The sequence below is a fragment of the Diabrotica undecimpunctata genome, chromosome 6 (genome assembly GCF_040954645.1).
Source record: "Diabrotica undecimpunctata isolate CICGRU chromosome 6, icDiaUnde3, whole genome shotgun sequence".
Classification (NCBI taxonomy): Eukaryota; Metazoa; Arthropoda; class Insecta; order Coleoptera; family Chrysomelidae; genus Diabrotica; species Diabrotica undecimpunctata.
In genome coordinates, this window is record NC_092808.1 from 7,332,517 (window position 1) to 7,351,134 (window position 18,618).

The 18,618-nt window shown below is 34.1% G+C and overlaps 3 protein-coding genes across 3 annotated transcripts in view; 1 reads left to right on the forward strand and 2 right to left on the reverse strand.

Annotated features, from left to right (window-relative positions):
* Window positions 1-18,618, reverse strand: part of LOC140443077 (uncharacterized) — a 40,245-nt gene that overhangs the window by 21,408 nt on the left and 219 nt on the right. The window lies entirely within an intron of this gene.
* LOC140443075 (uncharacterized) lies at window positions 638-18,611 on the reverse strand. Its single transcript, XM_072534132.1, has 6 exons — window positions 18,244-18,611; window positions 17,464-17,764; window positions 11,894-12,140; window positions 9,701-9,880; window positions 5,649-5,954; window positions 638-1,068 (listed from the first exon to the last, which is right to left on the reverse strand). The coding sequence occupies exons 1-6, from the start codon at window positions 18,355-18,357 to the stop codon at window positions 744-746; spliced, it is 1,473 nt and encodes a 490-aa protein (XP_072390233.1). The 5' UTR covers window positions 18,358-18,611; the 3' UTR covers window positions 638-743.
* LOC140443074 (uncharacterized) lies at window positions 13,429-17,444 on the forward strand. Its single transcript, XM_072534131.1, has 2 exons — window positions 13,429-14,673; window positions 14,735-17,444. Exon 2 carries the CDS (start codon window positions 15,147-15,149, stop codon window positions 16,671-16,673), a length of 1,527 nt encoding a protein of 508 aa, XP_072390232.1. The 5' UTR covers window positions 13,429-14,673; window positions 14,735-15,146; the 3' UTR covers window positions 16,674-17,444.

Here is an 18,618-nt window from a genome sequence, read left to right on the forward strand (position 1 = left end):
TTCATTGTCCAAATCATTGTTCAATGATTTGGAATTGGTCTATTAGGGTATCTTGCGTTAAATAAAGAACTGGCAGTCCGCGCACTATTGCCTGAATAAAAAATCTTTATTATTGCTACTTTCTCCTCAACTGAGTACATTTAATCGACTTTGTTTTTTAAATAAAAAATCACAAAATAAAAATATTGACAATTCAAATATTATTAAATATCTAACATATTGTGACCAAACGCAATCCGTTATACATATAAGTGCACTACGTGTGGCCTAACTTTGACAATATTCTGGCAAATGTATTTTTATTTGCAAAATTTTGGAATGTGTTTAATTCGAACAATTTTAAGATTTGTTTTCGATACAGATTTTAGTCCTCTACAAATAGTTTATGATGACTTTTGACGTAAAATAATTGGGGAAGCATGAATTCAACATTTAGAATTTTTTCTTCAAAGAAAGTTTCTTTCATCGTGGATATTTTGTTTCAATCACGATTCGAATCGGTCAACAGTTATTCTGAATCTGTTTAGCCGTCTGTCTGAAACGTTTAGCTGCAGTAATGCCTAAACAGAATATGGATTGTACTAATTAAAAAAAATTAAATCGTTTGGATATAATATAGAAACAATAAAAACAAAAATAGTTTTTAATATATTTTATTTTGTTTTAAAAGAAAATATATAAACAAATATTTTATATAATATATAAGTTTTAGAAATAAAATAAACCTATTAAACAGGTAATAATCACTGCCTCTTTGGATATATACAGTCTTCTATTGGTGAACCTTGCTCTGTAACTTCTTCTATTGTGTTGTTACAATCGGGATCTGGACCTTCTTCTATTGTGTTGTTATAATCGGGATCTGTAACTTCTTCAGTTGTAGTGTTGACTTCTTGATCTGTGGTCAATGAAGAAAGAACGGAAGCCGGGGATCCACAAGGACCTTCTTGTGTTGCCGTCTCGCCATCTTGATCCGCGGATTCTTGACTACTTTTTGTTTCTGTAACTTCTATTGAATCGTTCCCATTTTCTTCTTCAGGGTGATGGTAATTGTGGGTACCTAAATACCTAAAAAAGTCGAACAATAAAGTCTTGTCTACCACTCAAATATACATCACAATGAAAAAAACAGCTTTTCATATTTATTAAGGGGGTATGTTCACACCACAGTTAAAATGAGTGGCTTTCAGATAAACTAACATTTAACAATTCTTTGGGTAGATGGCAGCACGTACTTCGTATTCTAATATTTTAATTTTTGTGAAATTTAATTCTCTGAACAGCGACATTGTTGCCAGCGATGCCAAGAACTGGAACTTACGATCGGTACAGTTCTCTCTGAATCAGCAGTATTGTTCAATGTAAGGTGATATTAGCTATCAGTTGAAGTTTCACAACTTCTAATTTTCGAATTGGATCATTTGATATAATTTTTGTATCGTGTTGTTGTTTATTTACCTTCATGGTTAAGTTGCTGTTTTGATTTTGAGTGCTGTTTTTTAGTTTTATATACATTTTAAATAGTGTATACCAGTCTTGTTTCCTAATATTGATTGACTGAATATCTATTTTAATTAATTTCAAACGTTTATTGATTTTTTAATTTAAAATTTAATAAAAATAATCATATTTTTCTTCATTCTTTTTTGTGTAGAAAATTACGAGAATAGTAAAAGCTAATGTAATATAAACAAAATTTTACTAATCTCTCTAACTAATAACAAATACCTTTTTATAATAATTTGATGACCATGCTACTTCAACAAAAGAGGCTTTTTGATAACGTACCTAAGGATAAGTTCTCACTAATAGATATAAAACGTTAATTCATTTGCAAATATGTAACATTGTAGTGCAGTAATATATGTTGGTTGGTCATACTGTGCGGATGGTATATAATCGATGGTTTGGTCACAATGTGAGAATGAGGTAAGATCCTTATGACGTGAACCTGTGTGTAGTAGTTTATGTTCAGTTGCATTGTGATTTTCAGTGATCGTTCAGATAAGATTCATGTTGAGCAGTGATCAATCAGATGATATCTATATCAAGTAAGATACGTTTTATGATGTAGCCATACTACCATACCTCTTTGTAAAGAGCAGATGTATGATTGGAGGGAGATCCATGTATAATAGTGATCAATCCTAGGAGTTTAATCAATCATAGGAGTTTCGGCAATGTCTTTATGTCTGTTTTTTTATCTTGACGTATTCATTATCCTCTCACCTTTCATTTGACGCCTCATACATTGCAATCAGATCAATAGCAACGAAGATACGATATAGTACCGTTTTGACATTGTCTTTGCGTTTGTTTTTTGTCTTAACATATTCGCTCTACCTCCCCTTTCCATCGATACCTTGCACGTTGGTGTACGTTGAGTCGTTTAGACGTTACAAGCTTAGTGTCCTTTTGGCAATGCCGCCATCTTTGTTTTTTTTTTGTTAACGAATCGTTACCCCCTACGACCATACCTCACATATCACGATCTGACCAATAACAACGGAGATATACTGTAGTGCCGTTTTGGCATTGTCTTTGCGTTTGCTTATAACGTGTGTTAACGTATTCGTTACCACCTCCCCTTTCCATCGATACGTTGCACGCCACGATCTGACCAATAACAACGGAGATATGCTGTAGTGCCGTTTTGGCAATACGGCGCCATGTTTTTTTTCTATCTCAACGTGTTCCCTCCCCTTTCCAACGAGCCCTCCTACGTCACGATCCGATGAGTCGTCACGCCTAAATCACAAAAAGATCAAAAAATTACCAGAATGGACCTTAGTTTTTCTCATGGAGATTTACATGGGAAAATGACCGATTTTGATGCCCTGCTGCCCCTTTACATTTATTACTTATTGTATTTAGAAAGTATTCAGACGGCAATTCTTAATTTTTTACCTGCTTAAAAATATTGATTTCAAACTGATAAAGAAATTTGCAATTGTTTGAAATACAATTAAATAATGTTCAAAAAAGGAATTATGCTAATTCTCAAGTGAATGAAGATTGAGTTACTATTTATTTATAAGAACAGTATTTCTAAGAAATCTAAAATATTTAAGTCAGTTGAAAAACTGACTTTTTTCATATCGAATGTCAACAGGGGAAATTTCTTTCTCAGAAAATTTCACATCTCATTTCTAATTATTACTCAAGTAAATTTCAATAATTTTTTTCACTTACGAAAATACACTCGCGATCATAAAATCCGGGTCACCTTGAAAATTTCAAGTTTCTGGAATATTTTTGCCTCTGGTGCAGTAATAACCTTTTTTTTAGGCTAACGTATTTTTTATTTGTCATCAATGTTTGTTTTGAACGAAACAAAAAAACGGTTTTTTATTGTTTTTATTGAAAAAGCAGAAAACAAACCGAATTGTTGATAAAACAGGCATACGAAAAAAATGGAAAATACAGAACGTGGTAAAATGTCAGTGAAATTTCAATGACTAATATCGTCTATTGCCTCCACTTGCTCTAATGACCTCTTGCAGACGACGGTGCATACTCTCAATTTTTCTCTGGATTACATGTTGTGGTATATTATTCCACTCTCTCACTAACAGATCCTTAAGCTCTTGTCCGTTGTTAGGAGGAGATGTTAGGGGTTGAATACGTTTTTTCAAATCGTCCCAGATATGTTCGATAGGATTCAGGTCCGGAGACCTAGCTGGTCAGGGTAACCTCGTAATTCCAACCTCGTCCAAGTGTTGCATACTGATCGTGGCAACGTGCGTTCGAGCGTTGTTCTGCATAAAAACCGTGTGTTTTCTCCAAGCCTTGTCATGGTATGCATAACTTGTTCTTCCAGAATCTCCGTAATGTCCCTTCGTGCAGTTAAGGACCCATTTTCGATGAAGGTTAATTCTGTGCGGAAGTCGGAAGATACACCTCCCCAAGCCATGACCGAGCCTCCACCAAATGGCATTCTTGGAGCAATGCAAGCTTGTGAAAAAACTCTTTGCTCCAATCGTTAATTCCCCAATGCGCGTATTGTCGAGCAAAAGCTTGTCGTGCAACTCGATGCGCCAGGCGAAATGGCGGTCCTGTAGCCGTTACCCGAGATGATAGTCCAAAAGAACGAAGTCTTCTCCTGACTGTTGCAGCGCTAACATTGCGATTTCGTACTTCCTGTAGACGATTTCGATGCATAATCGCAGTTGAGGTCTGGTTTCGTAATGCATGAAACACAAGAAAACGGTCGTCTCGTACCGTGGTCATTCTTCTTCGTCCAGAGCCAGGTCGTCTGTATAGCAAACCCTTCTCCTGAAAGCGTTGAAGCACTCGTTGAACCGAAGAAAGGCTTACGCCAACAGTTCTTGCGACTTGCCGTTGAGTGTGACCGTCTTTCACAAGCATAACAATTTGTGCCGTTTCAACAACAGTCAAGGGTATTTTGGCAAAAAATAAACAATAATAAACACTAATAATGGCACTAATAAACACTAATGGTGGCAATAATAAACGTTTGTTCGCTGCGTTTGAACAGAAAGTCGAAGCACAAATAAGACATTTAAAACAAGCGGCAGTTACAGGTACCGTTCATTTTGGGAAGTGTGCGCTTTCCCGCGAAATCGGCACTATTGAAATTCTTTGTTCAAAGGAAACCGCTAAGCCGACAACAATTCCCAGAAACATGCATTAGTTTGTATTTGTGTTATTAATATTTACGATAAAGCTCGTTAAAAATGAAATATCGGTGATTTTCAAGCTGACCCGGATTTTATGATCGCGAGTGTATTTGAATGTACTGACAAAAATTAATCGATGAATACATAATACTGTTTTGTCTATAAACATTCAATTTGCCAGAAAGTGAATAAAACTGGAATTGTTTTTAGATAAGCCCCACGTGACATGCTAGAGCTTATGTAATCTATGTATTATGTAAAAACCAGTATAATCCCACAGTAAACATTTCGAGACATTTTGGACCTTCTTTGACTTTCAGCCACAACTATATAACGGTGCCAAGGATAAAAATGGTATAATTGTATTTTTAAGAGACTTTGACGTTATACAGTCATGATTTAAGGTCAAACGAGGCCAAAATGTTTACTGCTTTGCTAAACAAAACCACGTGATTCGTATTTCCATGGTTCCTGCATCACAAAACTCGTTTTCAATGTTTTTGAAGTTTTTTTTTTAAATTCGGCAAACGCGCATCTGTCGCTACTTAATACATCACTGTTGCGTTTTATTACATGACACGTGAACTTATTTTCCCATCTATTAAGTGACAGTCGAACTAATTTCTCAATACCAAAATGACAACTTGTTACTGTAATATCAATAAAATCCCTAGTTTGCAGATTTTAATTGTAATTTTATCTTTAGGTACAGTTAATTTAAAAATTACGGCAGTATGGATAATGGACAGTTGCTTAAAATAGAGGTTTTTTGAATAGATAATCATTTAACGTAGTTATTTTGTACCTAAGTTCAAAAATTATTACACATGGAAATTTTATCTATATCATTAAAGTAGAAAGTTTACAGTTCACGCACATAATCATAAGTTGAAGATTTGTTTTGAAATAGTGACGATAACTGTACCTAAAATGTATATAAATTTTAACATTGTGACATACCACCTTAATTTGTCAAAATTTTCCATTTACGTTAAATAAAATACATACCAAACTTTATATGATGTATCTACCACAGGACGCTTTTCCGTATAGTTGGGTTTGTCGATCCGAGCTAATATTAGCTTTTCTATCTTCTTTTTTTTCTTTGTGTCTCCTTTATGTGCAGTACTTGTATGTTCGTTTCTCGATGTTATGCTCAAAAACGATTTGTCGCAGTATTTACAATCTACAGAGTATTCGGAATGTTTGACCAAGTGTGCCTGCAAAACATTGGCACCATACTGTTTCTCACCACAGTAAAAACAGAAAAAGTATGTAGTGTAGTGTTTGTTTTCGTGATCTTTTAAAAGTGGCCTGGAAAGAAAAAAAATGTGTTATAATGTATATATATATATATATATATATATATATATATATAGTAGACTCCCTCTATAACGAGAACTGAAATGGCAGACTAATTACCTCGTTATAAGCGGATCTCGTTTATAAAACTACATATCGACTATGTAGTTTTCTAAAACATTAACTTTCTATAGTGAAGCCATTCGGAGCAATATAAGATGCTAATAAATATTGTTTGAATGGCGTTTTTAAAACAAAGTTGTTTACTTTTATTATCAATGAAATGCATTAAAACAAAAAATCTGTATTCTGTAAATATGTATAAAGCGTATAAAGTTATTTTGTCATTTTTGACTGCTTTAAATTGTCCAGTATTCTATCTATCATATTTTCTAAAGATGTGAAACAGTTTTATGCTTCTTCATTTGCGTTTTGTCCTTGGATAAAGTTTCTGACAACCTTTAAAACACGTGTGAATGGTCAACCCAATACAATGACACTAAAAAGGGTATTTATTTATAGCTACGACCGGGCCAAAACGTAAAAAACACGTTTTTCAATCTTATTTTTTCTCGTTATAAGCAAATTTACCTCGCTATAAAGGGTTATAGTTCAATAGAAATTTCACGGGACATCTAATGTACCTCGTTATAAGCGAAACCTCGTAATAACCGTGTTCGTTATAAAGGGAGTATACTGTATATATATATATATATATATATATATATATATATATATATATATATATATATATATATATATATATATATATATATATATAGTGGTACCTCGATATACAAGCGCCCTAATATACGAGTGTTTTGAGATGAGAGCAAGATTTGAGATACGAGGAATCGGTTTTTATTCAAATGCATACCTCTTATTTGACTACTTCTAATTTGCTTTGTAAATAAAAGGTAGTTTTACTGGTAATAGATCTATTATTTTTGTAATAATTATCTATTATATCTATTACTTGGACCGACAAATTAAATGGTCATTGGAAGTTAAATCCGACAAAAATTCGGATTCTAATACTAACCATATTGCACTCTCGATGTCGGTATAATTTACACTGTGTAAATTTTTACTATATACCTCAGTCTCTTTGCTTTGCTTGTTTCTCTCATTTTCGAAGTATTGTTGATAAGTTGGGTTCGCATTTTGTGCTTTTTGTACATTACAATATTACATTTATTTTTAAGACCATGGGTTCGAAGAATAAGATGATGTCTATTGAACTAAAACGTGAAATCATGAGAGAAACATGAGCAAGGTGTACGAGTAACTGACTTGGCGGGGATGTACGGGCGTACCACATCAATGGTATGTACTGTACTTAAACGGAAGAAGGTGATAAATGGTATATTGCCAGCTAAAGGCGTTACAATAATTTCTAAGCTCCGACTTCTCTCCATGAAAAGATGGAGAAACTACTAATGGTGTGGGTGACAGAGAACAGTGCTATACCAATCAATGCATGAGTTTGGTATACCAGAGAAACTTATCCGACTAACGAGAATGACAATGTCTAACTTAGAAGCCACTGTTAGAATACAGGGAGAAAATTCTAGATCCTTTGAGATAAAGGATGGACTCAGACAAGGGGATGCTCTGGCTTGCCTCCTATTTAATATTGCCTTAGAAACGGCAGTCCGAGATACACGAATTAGGGACGGCGGTACTATTTACAATAGATCGATACAAGTCTTAGCATATGCTGATGACATTGACATAATAGGGCGTAGCAAGCGAGATGTTGAGCAATATCTCCTAGAATTGGAAACAGTGGCGAAACAGGTCGGTCTAGTCATCAACGAAGACAAAACCAAGTACATGTTGGTTACAAAGGATCCGATAGCAAATGAGGAACGAGAAACAGTCTTTGGAAGTCATACCTTTGGACGTGTTGACAACTTCACATAACTTGGGTCGCTATTGACTGCTACCAATAAAACAAGCGAAGAAATCAAAAGACGAATAAATCTTACAAATAGGGCATACTATGGACTCTAAAAGCATTTCCACTCAAGAAACATTCAAAGAAGAACTAAAATTATTATATACAAAACATTGCTGAGGTCGGTCCTCACATATGGAGCAGAAACATGGACTCTAACGCAGAAGATGAAAGACTTTTGGGAATATTTGAGCGTAAAATACTCCACAAAATATTTGGAGCTATAAACGACCAAGGGCAGTGGCGCAGAAGATATAATTTTGAATTGTATCAGCTCTTTGATGAGCCAGATGTCATAACGTTCATTAAAACACAGCGACTTAGATGGGCTGGACACATAATACGAATGCCAGAAAATACGATTGCTAAAAAGCAAACCACAGGAACACCTGTAGGAAGAAGAAGCAAAGGCCGACCGCGAATTAGGTGGTTAGATGGAGTTGAAACCGACTTACGGATATTAAAAATCAGAAGATGGCAACATGTTGCCAGAAACGGAACAGAATGGCGACGAATCTTAGAGCAGACCAAGATCCACAGAGGATTGTCGAGCCAAAGATGATGATGATGACAGAGAAGCAGCTTCAAGGAGGAACCTTAACACAAAGCATCATATGTGAGAAGGAACGAGCGATTTATGAAGATTTACTGAAACAGCATCCTATTAAAAGATGCCGAATAGGACTTACATAACGGCAGAGGAGAAAACGATGCTAGGTAACAAACCTATGAAAGATAGATTAACTCTATTACTTTGCACCAATGAGCGTGACGACTGTAAAATCAAACCTCTTCTAGTGTATCATTCAGAAAATCCCAGAGCCTTTAAGTCGCATTAGATTTTAAAATAAAACTGCCAGTTATGTGGAGGGCAAATCCAAAGGCGTGGTTCACCAGAAAATTCTTTGTGGAGTGGATAAACCTGGTGTTTGTCCCTTCTGTTAAAAAATATCTACAGCAAAACAACCTACCCATGCAAATCCTTCTTGTCCTTGATAATGACCCTTCTCACCCACCAAATCTCGAAGATGATTTACTCCAAGGATTCAAGTTTATAAATATTGTCTACTTACCAGCCAACACCACTCCTATCTTGCAGCATGGATCAGCAAGTGATTTCTAATTTTAAGAAGTTGTATACCAAGCACATTTTTCGGCGCTGCTTTGAGGAGACGGAGAACACAAACCTTACCCTTCGAGAGTTCTGGAAGGACCACTTTAACATAGTAATAATGCCTAAGAATTATTGAGCAGGCCTGGCTAGGTGTTACAACAAGGACCTTAACCTCTGCATCTAAGAAGCTGTGGCCTGAGGCTGTAGATGAAAGGGCCTGCGAAGGACTGGAACCCGAAGTGTCAGTGGTAGATGAGATTGTTTCTCTTGGAAAATCCATGGGTCTAGAGGTGGATGAAAGAGATGTTAACGAACTTGTCGAGGAACAGTCTCAGGAGCTGACAACCGAGGAGTTAGACGAACTATATGCGCAGCAGCATACGGTGGTTCAACAAAAATTTGTTTTGAAGAGGAACCAGAACTGGAAGACGTTGTCTCCAATTGAGTGAATGAGTGAATGAATGAATTTTTCTTATTTAATAACACTTAACAAAAACAACTAACGTGTTTTTTTTTGGGGACTGGAACGGATTAATGGCATTTCAGTTAATTTCAATGGGGAAAATTGCTTTGACATACGAGAAAGATTACGGAACGAATTACACTCGTATGTCGAGGTACCACTTGTAGATCGCAGACACTACAAGAGCATCCCTGGCATATATTATATACTATAATACTTACGCTGTTGTATATGCCAAATTACATTCTGTACAAAAATGGAGTCTACGCATTTGATGTTCATAAACGTTGTGTTGATCCATAAAGTCCATATCATTATAGCCTACATCGCAGGAGTCAATGGTGCAGTGGTAACTATAGTCATTTAAACGGCCTTCTTCAACCAGTTCACGCGCAAGAGATCTAGAAATATCAATTGACAAATGTATTTTGACATATATAAATTGGTTACCTACATTAAAAGAAAATGGTGGGCTATTTACATAAATTAAACAGGAATATTAAGGAATACGTGCCCCTTCCCATATCAGTTGGTCCAACGTTAGATTGAAAAGAGATTTAAATTTCAGTGAACAAAAATAAAAGCGCAGCGTAAATTTTAGAAGTTTTAATGCATTTTTGAATTTTCTAATTATAGAAAATATTTTATAACGTATAGAATGTGTAATATTAACAAAAAAAGTGAAAGTTTACTGAGTTACATCCCCTTTTATTTTTAATGACATCCATAATTCTTCAAGGCATAGTTTTTACTATGTTATGACAAAATTCTAATGTAAACGAATCCCATATTTCTTGCAATTTTTCCTTCAATTCGTTGACGGACCTGGCAGGATGTTTTCTCAAAGCTTTTTTCATTTCGCGCCACAAAGTCTGTATCGGGGACATGTCGGGAGTGTTAGAAAATCATTTCAGAAGTGGTGTGCCATAGTCTTCAATCCATTTTAAACTCTTTTTTGAGGTATGACAACCTGCGCCGTCCTGTTGGAAGACAAAATCTTCCGCTCATGTTAAACAGTGTTCCATAATCGGTAAAAGAGATTTTTTTTAATTATTCAAATATTTGTCCGTGTTTACAATCCCATCGGTAAAATGTAACTTTCCCACACCTTTAGACGACATGCTGCCCCAGATCATGAAAGATGCAGAAAATTCGATTTTTCTCTTCAGACAGTCGGGATGGAAAGCTTCATTTTTCCTGCGAATGACGCGACTCCTACTGTCTACAACACACTTTAAATCTGGACTCATCAGTACATTGTACTGAATCCCATTGCGACTGAGTCCAATCTTTATGCTCTTTTGACCATCTTAGTCTATTTTTCTTTTGTTGTAATGTTAAAAGTGGCTTTTCTTTAGCCTAAAATAAAATTGATTAAAAACAATTCGTACTAATTTTTTCAACTATAAAACTTACTTTGTAAGTGCCAAATCCTAATTTGTGGGCCTCTCGGTGACATGTTGATATGGAAATGTGTCTTCCAATAACGTCGCTCCATAAAACGCTTAACTCCATATATTTTGCTTGTCGATTTTTCACTATAATGCGTCTTAGTGACTTTCAATCTGCATTGGTTATTTTACCTTTTAATACATTTCTAGGTTTTTGACGACCGAACCTGTAGTTTTGTATCTTCTGACTATATTTCTTGCACTAGAGCGTGATAATTGCAACATATTCGCAATGTCCGAATTGGATTTTCCAAAATTAAAAAATCTAATAATGATTGAACCCAATGCAGCGATAGTTCGTGGATAATTAAAATGAACCACGAGCTGGATGAACTAATGCAGAGCGCAGATATTGTCAGATTTGTAAAGTCACAAAGACTAAACTGGCTTGGTCACCTAGAAAGAATGCCAGATAATCGAGCTGTAAAAGTAGTCCAGAGATGGAAGCCCCAAGGAAACAGAACAAGAGGAAGGCCCCGTAAAAGATGGATAGACGACGTAGAGAGGGATCTTAAAACCATGAACATCAGGCAGTGGCGAAGGAAAGTATCCGACAGGGCAGAATGGAAGAACATTGTTAAGCAGACCAAGACTCACAAAGGGTTGTAGCGCCATTAGAAGAAGAAAAGAAGAATAATGATTGAACAAATTTTCTCATCGATAACTTCACCTCGACCCATTGTACAATCCACAAACGGCAAAAAGCTTTACAATACTACAAAATACATTTGACATTAACTGACAATATTATTTTTCTTTATTGTTGAAAATAAATAAAAACCCATAAAGGTAATGTTTTTAATAAATATTATTAAAAATGCCATATTAATTAATATGGGAACTTATAAAAACATGTAGAGTATAATTTGTTTATGGTAATTGACTTTAACTGCAAATTCCGTAGGTGATCCAACTGATATGGGAAGAGGCTTGTATGAACAATTTTATCAATTATTTATTTACCTTGTAAACATACTTTGTGTACTTAACTTCGACGAAACAGAGCGAGTTGGTCTCCCGACACTTTTTGTGGTCACGCCTGTCGAAGTACTGCTGACACTCATTCTACTAATAGACCGTGATCTTGAACTACGGGAGCGGGCACTCGGACTCTTCACCGAAGAGCCTTTCCGATACGTCAATCTAAAGCCTTTTCTCCTTTTTTTCTTCTTTGGGTATTCTTCTATGCCATAATAACTATTTGACCTGCCTAAAAGAAATGTGAACAGTATTTTTTCAACTAAGCGACATTCAGGTTCAATATTACAGTTTTAGGAGAATTTAAGAAGATTATTTTTTTGAAGGTACTTGTTTCTGAGGATCTATCTCTTCTATATTTGTTGTAGTCAAACATTTGCAGTTCGGCGCTCTTTATGTCATCTGTTTATCATGTTTCATTAAAAACTAAAATATCATATTGTGAGTAAGAAGTATTTTCAAACAGTAGCTGAAGTTTTGTACGTAACCCTCTGACATTCTGAAAATACATCAGCTCTTTTGAAGTCTCGACTGAGGGGTCTTTGGACCTGGTAGATATGTTTAATTTTTTCGTATTAACTTTGGTACACCGTTGACATATTTCAAAATGAGATCGGATTCACCCTTACGCTGTCTTTCTTTTAACTCATTTTTCAGTGCATTGACCTCAGCTCGTTGTTCAGTAGTTAAATCAGCTTCCATTAAGACTTTTAAACCTCTATCCAACTCCCTCGTTTCTCAATATCAACTGAATAATTTCAGGTGACTCTAGAGTTACTCACAGTGATTGATAGCCATTTTTATTTTGTTTACCAATTCTAGTCGAACTGACCATTTTTATATCAGAACCAGCTAAGCCCGACAGCATTTCCTTAGCTTTAGATGTGTCATCTTCCTCACCATCTTGAGACATATTAAAGATCATAAGATTGCAAGATCTCTTTTGTCTCTCAGACACTTCATACAAAACACTGCTGTGCACCAATGTGGAACTGTAATTATTGTTGTTTTTTGTATTTGATGTAGAGGTGGTATTTTTTATGAAGGTAAGATCCTTCTTAATGTCTTCATATGAGGTAGTAAAACTGGTTTTCAAACTCTCAACTTCATTGGTTACCTCACGAATCTGTTTTTCAAACTCAAATATGGCATAATTCGGGTGGCCAGAAGTAAACACATTATCTTTGTTGAAATTCCTAATTCCAGTGAAGTTTTTGCATAACATTTTTGCAAATGTCACAAGGGTAACCAAAAACTTCCCCTGTACCTTTATGAGGTTCTTTAAAAACACAGTTCTTGAAACATTTGCCACATGTTCCTGCCATTTGTTATAAAATAATAAAATACTTACATAATTTCAACAAGTTTTTTAAGGAAAGACTCTTGAACTGAGCATTGCACTATTCTTTTTACTGTAACTGTAGATAACACAGTAGCAGATAATTAAATCAATTAAAAACCAGTGATTGATTTTCCAGGCAGTTGGGTTTGGCTATTAAACCAACTTCATGGATATAAAATACAATGAGGACGTAAAGGTTTGTGCAAATTCAATATTTTTGTAACTAAAAATATTTTGACAAAATGCTAGGACAGGTCTATTTATATTTTGGATTGTATATCAGCTTGTATAATTCGAAATACTGATGATGTCATTATTTTCATGCACATGACATCATCGATCTTTTTTCAAATGGAAGGATCTGAAGATGTTTCTACTATAACTGCATAAACAGACAATTTTGGTATCTTTATTAAAAAGCATGTTTTTCTACAGATATTAAACACATTGTTTAAAGTGTGTTTCAACACTGTTAGGGAGGTGCCAAAATGTTGTTTATGTTCTACTTGACAGCCTTTTAAATATTCCCATTGATTAAAAGGTTCCATTGGTTCTTCAGCTTCATGTATACTGTCACACGATGGACACTACATTTTAAATCTTGGTAATATTTTAAAAATTTAGAAATAGGGTAAAACGCCAGTTATTGGACACGAGACAGTTATTGGACATTACAGTGTTAACTTACGAGAATAAGATTTCTGCAAGTGCCAACAAGAGTATATTTCACTAGGTGGCACTACTCGTTTCTATATTATGTTCATTCTTATGTCTATGTTCTGCCTTTAACGGGTTCTGTGATTTTGGCGGTAAATATTTTTAGGTTATGTGAGTGAAGTGACATTTAAGCATTGTGTTAAGCATCTGCTCTGACTTTTTTTTTAAAACTACGTGGTATTTTTAATGTAAGATTGTATTTTTATTTAAAAGGGTGTAGTAAAGGCACTTATAGTCCCTAAGGTAGATCTGGTACAGTAATAGGGATTTTAATTCGGATTTAATTACATCTGTCCAATAACTAAACTAGAAAACTTGCTTAATTCTATTATGGGACACCTGTCCAATCACTAGAGAACTACACTTACCACATATTTCTACAATTTTCAACGGATTTACGTATAAGCAGTAAAATTAATTTAGTAATCGATTTGACAGTTATTGGACAGCTGTCCAATAACTAAATTTGACCGTCCAATCACTAAAAATTAATTTTTTAGGATGCCTAAACTTAGAAAATATGATAAGATGAAACTTATAGAAGCTGTTAAGGATGTCCAAAATGGCACTGAATCATATAGAACAGCTGAAAAAAATATGGAATTCCGAAGTCCACTATAGAATTCAAATTAAAACATCCGGAACATAAAGATACACTTGGACCGTCTCCTATTTTAACTTGCGAGGAGGAGAATACTCTGGTTAGGTAAATTCATTTAATTTATCTTAACCCATAGCATTATTTTATTTTACATTCAATATTCCAGATGGATACAAGAAACTGCTTCAAAAGGTTTCCCCAAAAAGGCTAACGATTTAAAAAGCAGCGTGCAAAAATTTTTAATCGAAAATCCGCGCCCCAATAACTTTAAAGATAATCGACCTGGAGATGGATGGTTAAAAGTAAGTCACCAAAAAAATGTATTTTAATCTGTATTCATCGTTTGATTTTTTTAGGGATTTTTGAAGCGACATCCAGGGGTTTCTAGAAGGACAAGTGAAGGTGTGACGGCAGCTAGCGCTTGTGTATCTGAACGAGATATCAAAAACTGGTTTAAAAATATTGAAACTTATGTTAAAGAAAAACATTTAGAAGAAGTTCTAACTGATCCATCAAGAATTTTTAATGGAGATGAGTCAGGATTTCAAATATGTCCATCTACTGGAAAAGTATTTGCTATGAAAGGTTTCAAAAATGTTTATAACATTGAAAAAAGCTCTTCAAAAGAAAACGTCACTGTGATGTTTACGTTTTCAGCAGACGGTAAAATTTGCGTGCCTATGGTTATTTATCCTTATCAATGTATTCCTGAAAAGGTTGCTAAAGGTATTAATCCTAAATGGGGTGTGGGCAGAAGCGATAATGGTTGGATGACGGCAGAGACATTCTATCAGTATATTGCGAATGTTTTTTACCCACACTTAATTGAAAATAATATTAAGCTTCCAGTTATTCTTTTTGTAGATGGACACAAGAGTCACTTAAGTTACCAATTAAGTCTATTGTGTAATGAACTGCAGATTGAAGTGATTGCACTTTATCCTAACGCCACAAGGATTTTACAACCCTGTGACGTTTCTATTTTCCGTCCATTAAAAGAAGCTTGGCGGCAATCAGTGAGAGAATGGGAAGAACAGCATCCAGGAGGGGTAGTGAATAAGGTTGTATTTGCTTCTATATTGGAGCAAGCTATAAAAAAAAGCTGTAAAACTGAAACAGTAGTAAATGGTTTCAAGCCTTGCGGATTGTTTCCATTTAATGCAGATGCTATTGACTATACAAAATGTTTAGGCAAAGAAGTAGTAAAAAATTTAATCATTTCAGATCATCAAAAGAAACCCAAGATGGACTATAATACTTTTGTAAATATCTTAGGTCCTGAAAAAGTTCATAGCTTAGAGAATTTAAAAGAAAATCCACAGAATAATCTACCTAGCGATGATAATTTGAATTTGTTGTTCAAAATTTGGAATTTTTTTGAACATGATCCAAAACATTCGGATAACCCAATGGTTCTAAAAAATAGAGACACAAACATTAATATTATTCAAAATGTGGTTATCACATCTCCCGTTAAAAATACTGAAATAAAAACATCAGAACAGAGTGGTATTGAAAATGTAAATATTTCTGAGAGTAGCAGTACCAATGATATCCATTTTCAACAATATAAAACTAATGTTTATGACTTACCCTCTACAAGTAAAATTATTGTTAAACACGAATTGTTGGGTAACTTTTTAACTTCTCCTACTGTACCGGAAAGAAAAAATAAACGTAACACGGAACGACTTCCTTTTGCTATTACATCTGCACGATATCAAGAAATGTTACGGAAAAAGGAGGAGATAAAAGAAGAGCAGGAAAAACAAAAACAAGAAAGGAAACAGAAAAGAGAAGAAAAATTAACCATAAACCAGTGTAGCAAGAAAAAGAATTCAAAAAAAGTCAAATGTTTAATTTGTTCAAATGATATTCAATTGAACAAATTAAAATGCGATGACTGTAATCTTTATTATCACGAATCTTGTATTTCTGTTAATCATAGACAGCATATACCTAACGATGGTGATCTATTTATATGTCACAACTGCTTCAATCTCCAGGATAGTGATTCTGATGCTAATAACAGTAACCAAGACAGTGAGGATGAAGACATTGACAAACTTTTCACTCAATACAAAGAAGCACAAAAGCATTTATAAAATTTAATTGTGTCAACTGTATATAGGTACCCCATACCGCACAGAAATCTTAGGTTTTTCCTGTAATTTTCTAGTTTTTTATTGTGTTAAAGCAGTCGTCCAATAACTAATTTTGAGTGTCCTGTAACTAAATAAACTGTCCAATAACTATAATTTTTGTAACTATTTTTAATAAATATATATTGACAAAAAATATTTAACACCTTCTTTAAATCCTTTTATCCATATTGTAATAAACTGTTTAGACTACCTTTTGTATAAATTTCAATTCAATCTGCAGAGAACAATGTGAATTACGAATTTTTAAAGTTGAAATTTTCTTAAGTGTCCAATAACTGTATGGTTTACCCTAACATAAGTTTAGCATAACATGACTAAAAAATATTAAAAAAAACCATATTTTGCATTCCATATATTTGCTTGTCTATCTATGCAATCCAGAATAACAGTGTACAGGACTATAATCCAACCACATTTTAATTATAATACTTTGATCCCACATTTTGACGTGACAACGTCTTAAATTAGGTTGTGGCTCGGAGTCACTCATGAAAAAGTGTAACGCCCGCTCATGTCTGTTACGATGAGTCACCGAACGAGAGAGAGGCCCGCCGGACCGGCGAATGCCTTGCGTCTCTCTACCACTCAAACATGATATATAGATATTTTAATACATATTATCATCCATATAACGCATGACTTGCAGAAAATGTAAAATATTAAGGTTCACTGATACAATACAAGATTTCATTCATTCATTAAAATCAAGCAATAAATCTTTGTTACTTACTTAAACTCCTCATTCTCTCTCTTTCAGCCAATCTTTCCTCCAGGTCCTCATTATATGGCTCTGTTAAAGCTCTTGTTAATAATTTTGGTGTTGGAGTTCTTTCATCACTCATCTCTAGGTCTTCATCACTATAATCATCATCAGCAAATTTGGATAAATAGTTACGCATCATGTTTGCTGTATTGTAGCCGGAAGGATAGGTCATAAGTTTCCAAATAAATGATTTCAATTTTGCAGCGTTTTTAAGAATATTCTTACAATTATTGCAAATGCTACTATCATGAGCAATATAGTACTTGATCTGAAATGTATAAAATAACAAATAGTTATGCTAATGTTCAGATTCAATGTCTTCAATTGAAAGAAAAGATACAGAGGAGATATTTGAAGTATTTTCGAATTATGTGAAATATTTTTGCCATAGAAATTGGTCTGTATAACTGCAGATTTTTTTACACTATGTATGCTTTGATTACTCTTAATTAGTCAATTGTTTGTTTAACTTAATTGCTGTCAAATGTTTATAGTTTCACATACTCCCTCTATATTATAACAAATACATGATTATTGTTCAATATTTGAAATAGGGTGATTTGTTGCTTAAAGCTTGTTCATTAATATGAATATGAAATTTAAAAAAACATTTACAATCACTTGACATCTCGAGAAAATCAATTCTTGAATAAAATAAACAACCACTGTAATAATTAATAAGAAAACATGTTTCCTCCAGGCCCTCAATATTTAACAGTACAATTTTGTAAGTATATTAAAATTTACCTGATCTCCAAATAGTTCTATTAGATCATCTTTTGCAGTACTAGAATTGCTACAATTTTCTTCGTTAATTTTATCTAGTGGCAAGTCGTATTTTTTACATATCAAGCAAGGCATTCTTTGTATTGCAATTATTTAAAAGTTTGAACCTACGCTTGTAAAAAACAAATAAGTAAAAACGCCGCGTAAGATTTGAAAGAAAAGTATATTAAAACACAAATAATATTATCACACCTAGTATCTGAAAGTGCATTATAAAATAAAAAGTTCTTTCAATAGAGTCCTAATTTTTGTTTACCACAGCAAAAAAGATAGGTTACGTATATAGCAAACCAATAACACAGTTTATACTATACTGTGAGACTGTGACTGTGCCAG

Bases quoted from the DNA above. Each gene is read 5' to 3' on its own strand.
- LOC140443074 (XM_072534131.1), top strand. From the start codon at position 15,147: ATGAAAGGTTTCAAAAATGTTTATAACATTGAAAAAAGCTCTTCAAAA.
- LOC140443075 (XM_072534132.1), bottom strand. From the start codon at position 18,357: ATGCCTTGCTTGATATGTAAAAAATACGACTTGCCACTAGATAAAATT. The intron at 12,141-17,463 runs GTAAGTAACAAA...CATTTCTTTTAG, and splicing joins AGAGAGAATGAGGAGTTTAA to GCAGGTCAAATAGTTATTAT. The intron at 1,069-5,648 runs GTATGTATTTTA...CGACTTTTTTAG, and splicing joins GATACATCATATAAAGTTTG to GTATTTAGGTACCCACAATT.